General features: G+C 40.5%; 1 protein-coding gene across 1 annotated transcript; it reads right to left on the bottom strand.

The window, feature by feature from the left end:
• Positions 1-842: 842 nt before the first annotated feature.
• ostm1 (osteoclastogenesis associated transmembrane protein 1) lies at positions 843-10,725 on the bottom strand. Its single transcript, XM_031727685.2, has 6 exons — positions 10,266-10,725; positions 9,887-10,001; positions 7,114-7,211; positions 6,921-7,031; positions 6,358-6,523; positions 843-1,854 (listed from the first exon to the last, which is right to left on the bottom strand). Exons 1-6 carry the CDS (start codon positions 10,647-10,649, stop codon positions 1,799-1,801), a joined length of 930 nt encoding a protein of 309 aa, XP_031583545.1. The 5' UTR covers positions 10,650-10,725; the 3' UTR covers positions 843-1,798.
• Between the last annotated feature and the right edge of the window lie 3,991 nt (positions 10,726-14,716).

Here is a 14,716-nt window from a genome sequence, read left to right as displayed (position 1 = left end):
CTATGATAGTAACACTCCAAAACAAGTAGCAGGTATCTGATGGCGTTCTCCACATTCTCCAGCATTTGCATCCAAACTGCAGCTGGCTATTAACTTCTTCTAAGTGCAGATTGTTTTGCATCTTGACATTTCTCCACTTTCAGTAGTAAGCAGAAGATCTTTCAGCTAAACTCCGCATCTAGTTCAGCTTTTCCATCGGTCTTCTCCTTCACGTGGCAGCTTCCGGTCCATTTCTTGACTTTCAGCCTCAGTACGCCTCCGAAAAGCTACGAGGCTTAACGGCAGTCAAAGCTGTCATTCTTGAACTCCGGGGCATGAATGACAAAACCCATACCCCCTCCCCGTGCTTTTTAGCTGCTCCGCTGGCCGCAACCGGACCACATGACTCAGAATCTCCATAATGCTCTTGAGCCACCGATGGCCAGCAGTGGCTCCACTCCATAATACCAAAAAGCCAAAGGAGTTTAACGGATGTGTTGCTGCGATTATTCGGCCAAGTATCCTTATCCCACGTTTAGATTAGCTGCTAATGACGGAGGGAAAAGCTGCGTTGCAAGAAACACAAGGCCACGTAACCTGAGAACAAGGGCCGCTGCTGTGTAAAGAAACTGCTCTAACAACAGCATGACATTGTGCTCATTAGGCATAATGTAACTAGTGTCACAGTGCCGATGAAAGTACACATGCAAAAAAAAAAAAATATATAGATGTTAATGAAATGCACACATGATGGAAAACTGCAAATGCGTTTAAATACCTGATTAAAAAACTTTAAATGAAACTAAACAGCCATCGACACCTAAGGATTTGTAGTTAAATTGCTATAGAACCACCTGCGCGTGTCTGTGATAGGAATTTCTTTATTTGAGCTGTTGCATTCAAAATTAAGGTGTACATTACTTCACAGCAACTTCATCAACCCGCTTTCATGAGCAGTCAGAAACCCGTTAACAAATTAAGTTAAACATCAGTGGAAAAATGACAACAAAGCGCATTAAAAGCTTTATGCAACCACAAAAAAACACCAACTAGAAAACAGGTAACATCACAGTGTGGTCCTGTGGAGTGCTCTTCCATTATGTGTGTTGTGTCTTTATTTACTCCCCCTCCCCGCTGATGTGCACCCCTCTTCTTCTTACAGCAGATACATCACCAGTAATGGACATCAAGTGCTTCTTTTTTGTATCTCTCTTCTGGACATACATTAGAGACAGAAAACCCATTTCTCAATCCATAAATAGAGCGCATGCAGGCGCGCACACACACACGCACACACTCGTATTGCATTCAAGCTACTCACTCACTCCCGTGACAGCAGGATACGGTGAACAACCTGAAGATTGTTAACGAGTTAGTTAAAAAGGAAGGAGAGGCCAGTGCTGCCTGTGGATTAAGAGCGTACTGTGCAACACGAGCAACCACGTGATTACAAGTTCAAAGATTTACATGATTTACTTATTTCTGTTTTATGGAAATTCCTAATGCTGAAGTTTACAAAACAAAGCAGAATCTAAATGTGGTGTAACTGTGGATTTTTCTCCAGGTATCCCAACAAAATTAACTAGAAAGATGTAAACGCTATCACCTTTCCAAAGTCCTTTTAGTGCAATAAAAAAATATTGCAATTGTTCAGATCTTTCAAGTCCTCTTAATACTGTTTGATATCACAGCCTGTTGAAAACAGTGGAGCAGGCTGCACTTAAGTTCTTCAGATTTGGTCAAATTTCAGGCACAAGGCAGTGAGATGATAAAGGTACTCCCAAAAATCAATGCTCCATTCCCGTCAGGTGTATCCTCTTCAGCTCAGTTTGTCCTGAATGTTCATCAGACTCGTGTTTGATTTCGCTCTCCTGGCTGTGAAGAGAAAACGGACATTACTTTGCAGAAAGAATCAGACGCACTGACTACTTCAGCTCTAAGCTGTGCTGCAACTGCTACTCATGGAAGTCGCTTACAATGTTGTGAGCATCGGTCATTGTCAGAGAAGTAGACAGGGGTGTACTAGGAAGTGAGAGCGAGATATGTTGATCTTAAAATAAGAGTTTTCTGTGTCAGTACATTGGCTCTTTTACCCTTGCTAAATCACCATGGTAACTTTTGCTGAACCTATATCCTGGTCAGGAGGGGGTTAGCTCCAAATTTCAGTTTAAAATCAGCTGGAAGCGTCACGTTTTAAACTATTCTTTTAGTTATTATTGCTGTTTTAAGTGCAATGTAGATTTTCTGCAAGGGGAATATGGTGATATTTATATGTGCAGGTTTTTAATCCTACCTGACTGAAACCACTAAAAACACCAAATAAAGCATAAACTGTATGTTGCATTTTAACACAAATGTTCACATATTAATTTGGTGATACAAAAAAAAAAATAAAAAAAATCTATAAATGTTGTGACACATGGTTCTAATCTGCTGTTTACACTGCTGAAACTGCAGCTACTAGAACACAGGAAACACACCAAGAATACCTGATCAATGAATAAAATTCATTTAATGTTTATATGCCCTCAAACTAAAGCAATTTTCACGTCTATTCGATTAGGGAGGCGAATTCAGTTCAAAAAGAACAGCAGCACAAGAACAGCAAAATAACTAACATGAATTAAAATGTTTATTTTACAGCTCTTTGTGATAAATCCTAAGATTCACTACTTTATGTAGCATTAGCCTCATCTTATTTGCAGTGGTGTTACATTTCACTCATATATTTTACATTCTTTAGAAATTTTAAATCACCATTTTACCACCCTCTGATATAAGTAGGTGACACTCATAGGGATCATTTTGTGTGGAAGAAGAATCATGTGATCAATCAATGCTCCTTTTTTGTGAGTGCGCACAAAGCCTGAAGGAGAGAAAGTTGATAACCAGCATTGTTATACCCATTATCTCTACCTGGTAGTTTTAGATTTTGTCAAGCAATCTTGTTCACAGTATATCCCGGAAATGGTCAGCTTTTTTTTACTTTTCCCTATTAGGTTTGTTTATACAAGGGTTCACCAAAGATCTCATGTTCACAAACTTGTCATGGAGCAGGAGATGTGTTTGAGAGACAATGCCATGCATATTAACAGCACTGATAAAATTGTCATAGTGTCTAACAGGTCAACTGTTAAGGACATAATTTGCAAAAATGTTACCCAAGCACTAAAATAATTTCTGCAGAGATGCAGAGACTGCAGAGATTTAATTCTGAGTATTAGGAAACGGAATTAAAGACAAAAAATGCTTTGAGTTAAGATTAGAGGCTTAGGTTCGTTAATGACAGGAGGCAGCTGTGATGTAGATGATAAATGTGGAGTAGATCCAACAATCTGAGCGTGACTGGAACAACACTTTCCTATTCAACCCGATGATCAGACAATCTTCACCCTGCTGACACATGACTGCACACCAACCTACAGCTCCAACCACCTTGTGAAGTTTGCGGACGACACAACGCTGGTGGGGCTCATCACCAAGGGCGATGAGACCCACTACAGGAAAGAGGTTGAGCTCCTGACCACGTGGTGCAGAGACAACAACCTCCTGCTAAATGTTAGCAAGACCAAGGAGGTTATTGTCAACTTCCAGAGAGACCACACCTGTCACCCCCATTGACCATCGACGGCGCGCTGCGCGGTGGAGAGGGTGAGCAGCACCAAGTTCCTGGGGTGCACATCAGTGAGGACCTCTCCTGGACCACCAACACAGCATCACTGGCCAAGAAAGCACAACAGCGCCTCTACTTCCTGCGCAAACTCAAGCGGGCAAGTGCTCCACCACCCATCCTGACCACATTCTACAGAGGAACCATTGAAAGCATCCTTTCCAGCTGCATCACTGTGTGGGGCGGTAGCTGCACTGACTATAACAGAAAAGCTCTACAGCGCATTGTGAGAACAGCTGAGAGGATAGTTGGTGTACCACTCCCCTCCCTGCAAGACATCTACACCACCCGCCTTACCCGCAAAGCCATCACAATTGTCAACGATGCAACCCACCCCGCGCACTGTCTGTTCAGCCTCCTGCCCTCCAGAAAAAGATACAGAAGTCTCCGCTCCCGCACTACCAGGCTCACCAACAGCTTCATCCACCAGGCTGTGAGACTGCTGAACTCTCTCCCTCCCGGCTCCCAGCCAGCAGAACCACCAGACCGGCAGGAGTATAGGAAGACAGACTGACCCCCCCACACACACACACACACACACACACACACTCCACAACAAGGAAACACTCTCCACATTCCTGACTGGAAACGACTACCTCTACATTACAACTGCACACACCTGCTGCTATATATTTTTAGTATTTTCTTTAGCACTATTTATATTATTTATATTACTATTACTGCTGCTACAGTCTTATGCTGCATTAAAACAAAAACACTTACCAACCACAACCTGGGACTACGTCAAGTAGACAAGTACACACAGGGCGCACTGTGGAACACTTTATTATATGTTATGTGTAGGTCCTGTCTTGTTATTAGAGCTGCCACGATTAGTCGACTAGTCACGATTACGTCGACTATCAAAATCGTCGACGACTGATTTAATAGTCGACGCGTCGTTTGAAGCTTTGTAAGATCACAAAAGACGCAGGAATAAGTAGTAGGATTTAAAAGTGTAATAACGGACTGAAACAGAAGATGGCAGCAGTGCATGTAAAGGATGCCAGCTGCCGTTAAACCCCGAAGAAGAAGAAGCTGTGTCCCAGAATTCATAGTGCGGCCCAGCGCAGTTGTCAACAATGGCGGCAGCTAGTTAGTTTTAATATTACTCTTATTATTCTTTCTGGGTCACAAAATAAACGTTTAACATATTTTCAAGCTGTAAGTTTTACGTCCAATCGATGCATGATCTGATTAGTCGACTAATCGCAAAAATAATCGGTGACTAGTCGACTATCAAAATAATCGTTTGTGGCAGCCCTACTTGTTATATCCTGTATGTACCTAAATGTTGTGCATCTGCACTTTATTGTTGTCTATGTCTACGCATGGGACAGTGTGAAACATAATTTCAATTCCTTTGTATGGCAAGTACATCTGAAGAGAATTGACAAATAAAACTGACTTTGACTTTGACTTTGATCTTCAGTTATCGGCAAGAGAACCGACTGCTGATCCTCTGATCTACACAAACCTCGTTTGGGGTTAGGAAAGTCAGGAGTGAGGAATTTTGTCACCTCCCCCGCTTATTTTAATCGTCATGTTGATGAGCTTTTGAAGAAGTTGTGAGCCTGTAAAACTGGGTGCATGATTTGTAGTAGTGAACCTTATTATGTATGCAGATGATCATGTGGTCTTTAGTCCTATGTGTGGTGGTCTCTAGCAGCTCATGGTGTGGAACATGTGAGGTACAAAGTCTCCAAGGAGGACAAAAATGTGAGATTTCATAAATTTAAATTGAATTTAAATTTTATTACAACTCAAATGACAGATGATGAAAATATTTATAGGTAATAACTAATGATGTATTTAAATGCATCCTACTCTTCAGGTTTAGGTGTATGTACAGATAGAGCGAAGTTTACAGATTGCTTCACTCTATGTGCAGACGTGTGGACAAACTACAAGAAAGCAAGTTTATAGAAACTTCATGTCACTTATAATGCGATGAGAGACTGAGATTATTACTTAAGCGGCCAAGGCGGTTTTGCATAAAATTAAGTTTTTGCAGCTGCAGGAGTCTGTTCATTTAAATCTGCATTAAATGAAACCTAATCTATAAACTTATTTGCAGACTCAGTACTTCTAAGAATGAGATCAATGAGGGCTTAATGTTTCCACCTTACCAGTATCTGCTGTGAAGAGACTGGTTTCTCTGTGGGAAAGTTTTTTTGGTTTTACTTTACTTTGTTTGTTTTTTTTCATTTTATTCATTGCGTTTTATCTGTTTCTCTTGTTTTTATTGTTCATGAGTCTGGAGTAAAAACCAACTGGTTCATATCAAGAATCTGCAATACATATGATTAATTAATCAAAATAATAAAAAAGATAAAAGCAATTTTACGTATTTATCAATCTAACTTAAGCAAGCTGCTATTATTGAGCACAGGATAATTCTTGCATCTCATCATCTCTTAAATGTACCCCTTTGTTTTTATGTTGTTCTTCTTCTACAGATCCATCCCACAGCCACTGCCTTAAATATGTTTGAGTCTTGAGAAATTCCCTTAAACACTTCAAGGCTACCAGAATCTGCCCCTCCAAACAAAAAAAGAAATCCTCAAACATTGTGTATGATCTAGAGCCAAACCCCCAGTATCAGAGATAGTGAAGTCTTTCCCCTCTACAAAGACCCCAAGCCCTCCCCAAAACCCCGTTAAAAAATCTCTGTGTTTGACAATGGGCGAATTAAGCTGGTTACTCACGGTGTATGAGCTTGCGTTTCTTTTGTTCAGAGTGAAGGAAGCTGCTCAAGTAGAAGATGATGGGCAGAAAGAGCATGAAGCTGGACACAGCGATGACGGGCACATTCTCTTCCCGGGGGAAGGAACAATTGAAATTCTTACTCCACAGTCTGCGGGTCATATTCATCTGAAACAGGGCAATAACAACATTCAGCTGACTACAGCAACAGGACAACATTACTATGAATTCAACCCTCTTTGGTTTCCAGTTCTGCATGCCATTCATCCGCATTCATCTGCCAAGAATTAGGTTGAAAGCTTCTGAAACAAAAACTAATTTAGGGCTCTGCGTCCAAATAAAAAAAGAATCTTCAACATTGACGTGTAACATATCGTTTGGTAAGACTTTTGGGAAGTGACACAAAAAAGTTCTTGGTAACACTTTCATTTTGTCACCAGCTAAAGGTGAAGTGAGAGTTTTTGGGCTAACACTCTATTGATGTCTACAGATTCCTCTAGAGGGTGCAGCTTTCTCTTTTCCCATTTTGAAAAGGCCTGCTCATCTCCGCTCCCAGCATACATACCGCATCCTCTATGTCAATACACAGAGTACTGTTTTTTTCCATTTGGCTGTACAGCACATTCAGGGTCCCATAGGCGCTCTTGCAGTTTTTGCACAACTCTGTGTGGTTCCCCTAAAGAAAAGTGCAACAGTCTAATGTCAGAACATGAACTCAGTGGAGACAGACAGACATCATCGCCCAATTCACTGCATACCTGCTGATACTTCTCAAAGCAGGTGAGAGTTTGATTGAGAGTAGCCATGAAGTACAGTGTGTCATTGGTCAGGCTCTCCAAGTGTTCAGTGACACATTCTGCAAATCAGGGAATAGAAACAGAAACATTAGATGCATTATGGTAACATCAGCTATTTTCCTCCACTTTCCCATAGACTGGAACCAATTTTTGTTAGTTTGCAGTCAACGTCTGATGCAAAATGTCAGAAAAACACGATTCAGACAAAACAAAAAATGAATAAATATATTAATCCACCAGTACCTGCATCTTGTTTGTAAAGACTTGCTGCTTTTCTTTTGTTTTTGCTTAAGTTGTTTAAGTTTGTTTAAGTGTCTTTTTAGAAAAGAAAAGAGGAAACACTTCATAGCTGATGGCTAAGGTGCCAAACCAAATCCAGGAAGTCGTGTGCAGACTTTGTGTGCAGACTTCAGCTAAAGGTAGAGTGTCTTGTTTTTCTCCACTCATTGTTGCCTGCACAATTTAACACAAAGCAAGACTTTCTGATTGAATTTTTTTTAGTTAAATACATTTTGGTGCTTTAGTGTAGAGATGGCACGATACCACTTTTTTATATCCGATACCGATACCGATATCATAAATTTGGATATCTTCCGATACCGATATGAATCCGATATAGTGTGTTTTTTAATCAATAAAACTGTTTTTTTAATATCTTGCTGCATTTTGGATAAGTTCATACTCAAGTTTAAATAAACAACAACACTAAAGCTATTCTGTTATACCTGTGTGTAAAAAATACACTGCACCCAAAATATTTCATAGTTCAGCAACACTGATCAATCTAATAAACCTTACCTAACTTAAAACCTAACTTAAACCTGCTCCATCCTCCCTATTCTGGTATTTTAAAGAGTACTTAGCAGAAATATTAAGCAACCTAACTAATAGGGTTGCAAACTCCCAGCAAAAAAAAAATAATAATAATACTAATAATAATAATAGGGAACCACCCACCCTCCACCTCATGATGCTTAATCGATGTAATCAACTTTAATTTGATACAGGGTGAAAAAAAATGCACAGAAACAAATTATTTTTCAAGAATAATTAAATAGATTCAACATCTTCCTTCAACAGAATTGCAGAATTCACAGATGGTACTTTCCCAAAGGAAAAAGTACTATAGCTTACTAGGGTATATTAGACTTAACAGTTACTATATATAGTAATGGACTTCTATACATTTTACATCAGATTAAAACTTTGGGTGTAAGATTCAGATAATTATTTATTAAAAGCTCGACATTTTAAATGAGAATAAGAAAGAAAAGTATGTCTTTGTGCCCCCTTTTCCCTGTTAATGCCCTATCGGCCCCCCTGGCTAAACTTTGCTAGATCCGCCCCTGCACAGTTACCAGCCGTCAGCTGCGTAGAAAAGGATCCTGGTCTAGAAAGTAATATTAAATAAATTCTAACGACAGCTTATCAAGGTTAAACGTGCTGCTGTTGTTCCGCCGCTGGTTTCCTCTTTCTGGCGCGAAGTGGGCGATAAACAAACAAAAGCCGATCAGCTGATCATTAAGCAGTTTCACGATTGAAGTAGCAGCAGGAGAGGGAGAGGCAGTCGCTCCATATATCGGTTGTTAAGCTTAACATGGGAACGCTTTACAAACATTCAGAGATGAACTTACACACTTGCTTTACTTCTCTCTGGGATAACTTCCTCGGAGATGAAATGCTGGTTTGGTAGCGAGGCTACAAATACACACAGCCGCTCTATCACATGACGCATACTGCTGCAACGTGCTACAGTTATGAGCCGAGCTACGCCGTGTTGCAAGTTTTGTGAGATGCTTTTTTGATATTTAATGGATCGGATTACATTTTTTATTTTTCACCGATATCCGATCCAGTAATTTAGGTCAGTATCGGACCGATACCGATACGTAATATCGGATCGGTCCATCTCTACTTTAGTGTTGAATTGTCTTGTGAAGATACTTAAGATTGCCATAGAGCAGAATTTATGATACTTTTTCCATGAAGTCTTAATAGAGGAAATAATTACCAGTTCCACAGAGAATGTTCATTGGTCAGATCCTTGGTTGAGCAGTGGTCAGTAGAAGAAGTTAGTGTTAAAGTCTACCATGCAAGTAAGTAAATTGTATTTATTTAGCATCTTTCTAGATAAGGATCACAAAGTGCTTCATAACAACACTCAACAAATAAACACAATTACTAAAACACAGTAATAATATCCACTAGTTTGTCTATACAAATAAGTCTTGAGTTGCTCTTGAAAAGTTTCTTTAAGAGTCCACAGATCACAACTGTAATGTTAGCGCAGTTTCCTTTAGTTTTCAGACTGGTATTTGTCAGAACACTGCACGTTATAAATGGGTGCAAGAGTTTGGTAATGTAAGCAGGCATTTGTTCATGCAGAGCTCTGAAAGTGATCACCAAGATCACAAACTGACATCAGCAGAAAGACACAAAATGTGTGTCACACGAGACTACTTAGAGGATCTATAAGTAGCCTCGCAGCTATATTTTGTAAGCAATCCAAATAACAGTCTGATTAGATCTGATTATATCATGTAGTCACAACCAGATATGGCTCTAAAACTAAAAAGAAAATCACATGATTCTCAGCGCAAAATATCTGCTGTTTACTTTCACTAAAGCAACCCCAAAGCAAACACACTTTTAGTCCAGGTGTATTCCTCTGTGTGCGTTAGAAGTTCACAGAAACGCAGAAATCCTGTGTTTTATACTTCTGAAGAAGACTTACTGGCACAGTTGGAGTCTTCCCACAGACTTTCCAGATTGCTGTACAGCTGGTAAACCAGCATCAGCCGATCACTGCGCAGAAGGCTGTCCCTGCAGGTCACATTCCCAGGACCCATCTGAGGAGACAGGGGCATTTGAAAAGGACCTCACGAGTTACCTTCTGCCTGCACAGGTGCTGCATGTGTGTTTCCATCCCATCTCAACAGATCAGCAAAAGATGTTGCAAGGATTAAGCTTGTTTCCTCAAATGTGTCACCAGCAAACACTCATCACATCACGAGACTGGTGTCTGACGACAGGAGGCCTGTCTTCACACGAACACTGGAGACATTTTCCCAAAGCAAAAAAAAAAAACACAGAAAAATTGCTTTAGCCCATACCTGGTCTGACGAGATGTTGTTGTAGATTTCCACGAGGCTGCCATAAGTCGAGTAACAGCTCTGGCATACTTTGACGGGTCGAGCAGCGGGCACCAAGCAGTTCACATAGGCCACATACCGCTGACCGAATATGTGGAGCAGGTCGCTGCAGTAGTCACTGACCTCCAGGTCATCTGGGAAGGAAGACAGCAGACTGAAGGAGAAAACAGTGTCCACGGCGGGCTTAGATACGGGAGAACTGATTGCAGCGGTGCTTAAAGACGGGACTGCTTCCAGTTTGTCCGCTGACTCTGAAGCGCTAAGATGTACCACGTCTCCACACTTGAGAGAGGGAACATAGATCGCTACGAAAACAAAAAACAAGTAGAGATTATACAGCAACATGGCTGAAAAACACAGCTGATTTATCTCTGGCTGGCTTTCACTCTGGAGAACCCATGACTTCCTCGTTAATCATGTGACTGTGAAATCTCGCGAGAGCAAGTCGCAGTCTGCGGGATGTACAATACTTCAGAGCACACAGGAGTACTGTTTGAAGCTGCAGTATGTTTTTTTTAGACCTATACCCTTTTACTTTTATAATACTGAAGTTATATATCCTCTTAAAGCTCAGTTCTTCCACGAGGCTGTCATTTCACGCATGCTCACTTCTTGTCTGCTTGTGGTAAGCTTTCAGTAAACCCCTAGAAGTGTATGCAAATGTTTCCAAATCGAACTTAAAGCAAGGGAAAGTAATATCTGAACTAGTTTCATTAGTAAATTCCTGATTTAAAGAAAAAAAAAAGACTTTAAGTACGTATAAAATAACAACAATCACTGTAGAAGAAAATGGTTAGTTTATTACAACATGTATCCTCAGAGCTGCATACTGCATGCAGTCAGCACATAATGAGTTGTAATGTAATGCCCTGAAGGTAGGAGGGGCTTAATCTAAATGACTTCTCAATGGGGCCCCTCTTCTACGTCATATAAGATGCTCATGCTCTTTAAGGTAAAGTAGGCATTTTACAAGATTTCCATGACATTTTCAAGCCATTTTTTATGAAAGAAAGCCTAACTTTTTTCATCCACTATATATTTTCTTTCTAAACTGTATTGTAGCTCTGTAAATATGTACTGGGTCATTTTGCCCTCCACCCGTTAAAATAGACTCCTTTTCTGAAAGGTGTCCTGCAAGAGTGTCTATTTTAAGGTGAAAATGTTACTTGTACTCCCTGACCTTGTTTCCTATCATTTCTGAAAACTGTCCGCAAACCTGTTGACATCATCTATGCATTAATTTGTTTTTCAGAGAATGACTTACAGGGCAGTAAGTAAGCATATATTTTAAATTATGTTTAGTGGGAATGTCAGATGCTGTGTGTGCTTTGGTACAATGAGGCTCAAGGGTCTAACAAATGGCCTATCACAGAGTTCCTACATCTGTTATTCAGTATAAAGTTTTTAAAACATTTCCTTTTTTGTAAATCTACAAATAGATTAAGAATTAAAGGGACCCACTTTTAAATAAGTGGGTCCACTTACTTAGAAGCAAGGTTTACTGGAAAACAGCACACAGCTGAAGTGATCTGATTTATCCCATGACTGTACACTGGAATTCTTGAAGTGAACTTCCCCATACATCATGGACACCATTACAGATATTTTTTTTCGCAAAAAGAAAAGAGCTGGCATTTCCACTGCACTGTAACCTGGGTTGCTCTCGACGCTTTGAGTAACGGGGAGGTGTGAGTGAGCATCCCTGCTGGAAAGAGATAGCCCGTCCTCATGGTCTCCTCATTATTTACGGGGTTTTTGACACCATACAATTTTGCAATGTGCGCTCGGCGCGAGGCAAATAATCACGGAGTCAAGGTAAACGATCTGGGCTCTAGTCCTGATTGTGATAATTGTCAAAAACCCCCTCGAATCAAGCAAGCGCAGTCAATGGTCGTTAATGTGAAATTAGTGGCTCTTGATAACTTGCAGGCCGCATCAATTCCGCAGTCATCAGAGCCTAATGAAAATAAGGGGGGAGAGAATGCAAGCGGCATTAGCGGCCTATTCTAATGCCTGCGCACAACTCCGCTGATAAATATGGATTCTGGCCCCTGATGCTCCTCTAACTGCACATGGCACCGGCAGCTCATTAACTCTTCTTCTCCTGACCGGAGTTCACCTAATTGTTCAGATGTTCCCCATTCCTTTATTATTTTCTAGTGCAGCTCTCAGAAAGAAGAAGTGATTACAACTTAAACTCTGATCCTGCTTATTTGTAGCCCGCAGTGACTGCACTGAATGGTTAGACCTTATCTTTTAGCATTTTTTCTCACAAATAACTTCAAAAAAGGTATATATATATCTTTATTGTTATTGGTCATTAAAACGCTCTAAAATGAATGAGCTATAGGTGTTCGTGTCACATTGATCACATTAGTCTCCAAGCTTGGATGTCTTTTCTTTGGATGCTAATCAACAGAGTGGCCTACCAAGTAAAACAGGCATATCATCACTGTTTCAGATGACCGTTACTGTCAGATGGGGGAAGAAATGCCTTCATTAGCATGTAATAGAGCAACGGAGAGGACAAAAAATACTAATTAGGTCCATAAATTAGATGGCGATGAGAATGATGAGAGCCCTTCGGGAGGGATGGCAAGACTCAGTCTAAAGAAGCTCCTTGCTGGAGAGCAGTATAGGCAACAAGAAGCTATGACCAAACAGGGAGATATAAACCCATATCTTACATCTTTCAATATATGTTATGTATAAACACATATAGAGTACATGTGACTATCCAGTGGACATTCTGGGCACCAGGGGCTCATGCACATTAGGAGCTTACCGAAAAGACCCCCCCCAAAAAAACTCTTGAAATGTTAAAACCATATATTGGCAAATCATAGACATATATTTAATCTCATCAAAACCTTATAATGGATAGAATACTGGAGAGATTAGTAGTCACTCCCAAACTCAAATTAATGAAACAAGCAGAAATTGGGTACTGGGTAGGGGGCGGTGACATTGCAGGTAACTTGAAAAGTTGCTGACAGTGCTAATCCAGAGTTTGGCTGTAGCAGGGCCTCACAGTCACAGTGGATTTATGACCTGAAACTTTGGTTGGAGCAAGAACCACTGAGTAAGTAATGTTCAGTCTGCTTTCATTAAAACTTCCTGCATGTCACAACCACAGACTGAGTGTTAGTATCCAGGTAATATTTCTGCTTTACTTGCATTTATTTTTAACATAAAGAAAAAATGTGTTTATTCCTTTTTCTAAGTGGACACATCTTAGAAAGTATGCTTTTTTCTCTCTGAGCTCTATACTGTGAACAAGTGCAGCCGAAAGAGGTAATGGTAAGTGATGCTGAAAGGAGGAAAAAGAGGAGATCGTCAGGGAGACGCACAGAGTGACAGAGAGAATGAGAGAGGAAGCAGACAGTGTGTGTGTGTGTGTGTGTGTGTGTGTGTGTGTGTGTGTGTGTGTGTGTCATCCTAACGTGAAAATGATCTGGCTGCTTCATTAGTCATTTGATGACAGATACGTTAAAATTTCCAGTGAAGCTGCTTTGTGATGGTTCTATTTTTCCAGTAAGGCACGGAGCTATTTTGTGTACAAATATCTATATATTTCTGTATGATATGTCACATTACTGAAGAAAGAAAAAAACTTGATCGTCTTAACAACTTGAGAAGAGCCCACCACACATTTTTTAAAGGGGGCTGTAACTAGATGATCCAGCCATGCATATATAGTGGTGTGAAAGAGTATTTGCCACCTTCCTGATTTCTTTTCTTTTTTTTTGTATGTTTGTCGCACTTAAATATTTGAGATAATCAAAAAAAATGTAAATATGAGACCAAGATAACTGCTCCCTAAAAATGCTAACTGGTTGTACCACCCTTAGCTGCAACAACTGCAATAAAGCAATTGCGATAACTGGCAATGAGTCTTTTACAGCACATGCTGAGGACTTTTGGCCCACTCATCTTTGCAGAATTGTTATAATTCAGCCACATTGGAGGGTTTTCAAGCATGAAACCCCTTTTTAAGGTCATGCCGCAGCATCTGCATTGGATTCAGGTCAGGACTTTGACTCGGCCACTCCAAAGTTTTCGTTTTGTTTTAAGCCATTCAGAGGTGGACATGCTGGTGGGTTTTGGATCATTGTCCTGCTGCACAACCTGAGTGTGCTTCAACTTGAAGTCATAAGCAGATGGCTGGACGTTCTTCTTCAGGATGCTTTGGTAGACTGCAGAATTCATGGTTCAATTTACCGCAGCAAGTCTTCCAGGTCCCGTGGCAACAACACAGCCCCAGACCATCACACTACCACCACCATATTTACTGTTGGTACAATGTTCCTTTTCTGAAATGTTGTGTTACATTTACGCCAAATGTAGCAGGACACACACCTTCCAAAAAGTTCAACTTTTGTCTCGTCAGTCCACAGAGTATCTTCCCAAAG

The sequence above is a fragment of the Oreochromis aureus genome, linkage group 15 (assembly GCF_013358895.1).
Source record: "Oreochromis aureus strain Israel breed Guangdong linkage group 15, ZZ_aureus, whole genome shotgun sequence".
NCBI lineage: Eukaryota > Metazoa > Chordata > Actinopteri > Cichliformes > Cichlidae > Oreochromis > Oreochromis aureus.
The sequence above is the reverse complement of the archived record's forward strand: the minus strand, read 5'-3'. Positions and strand labels throughout refer to the sequence as shown.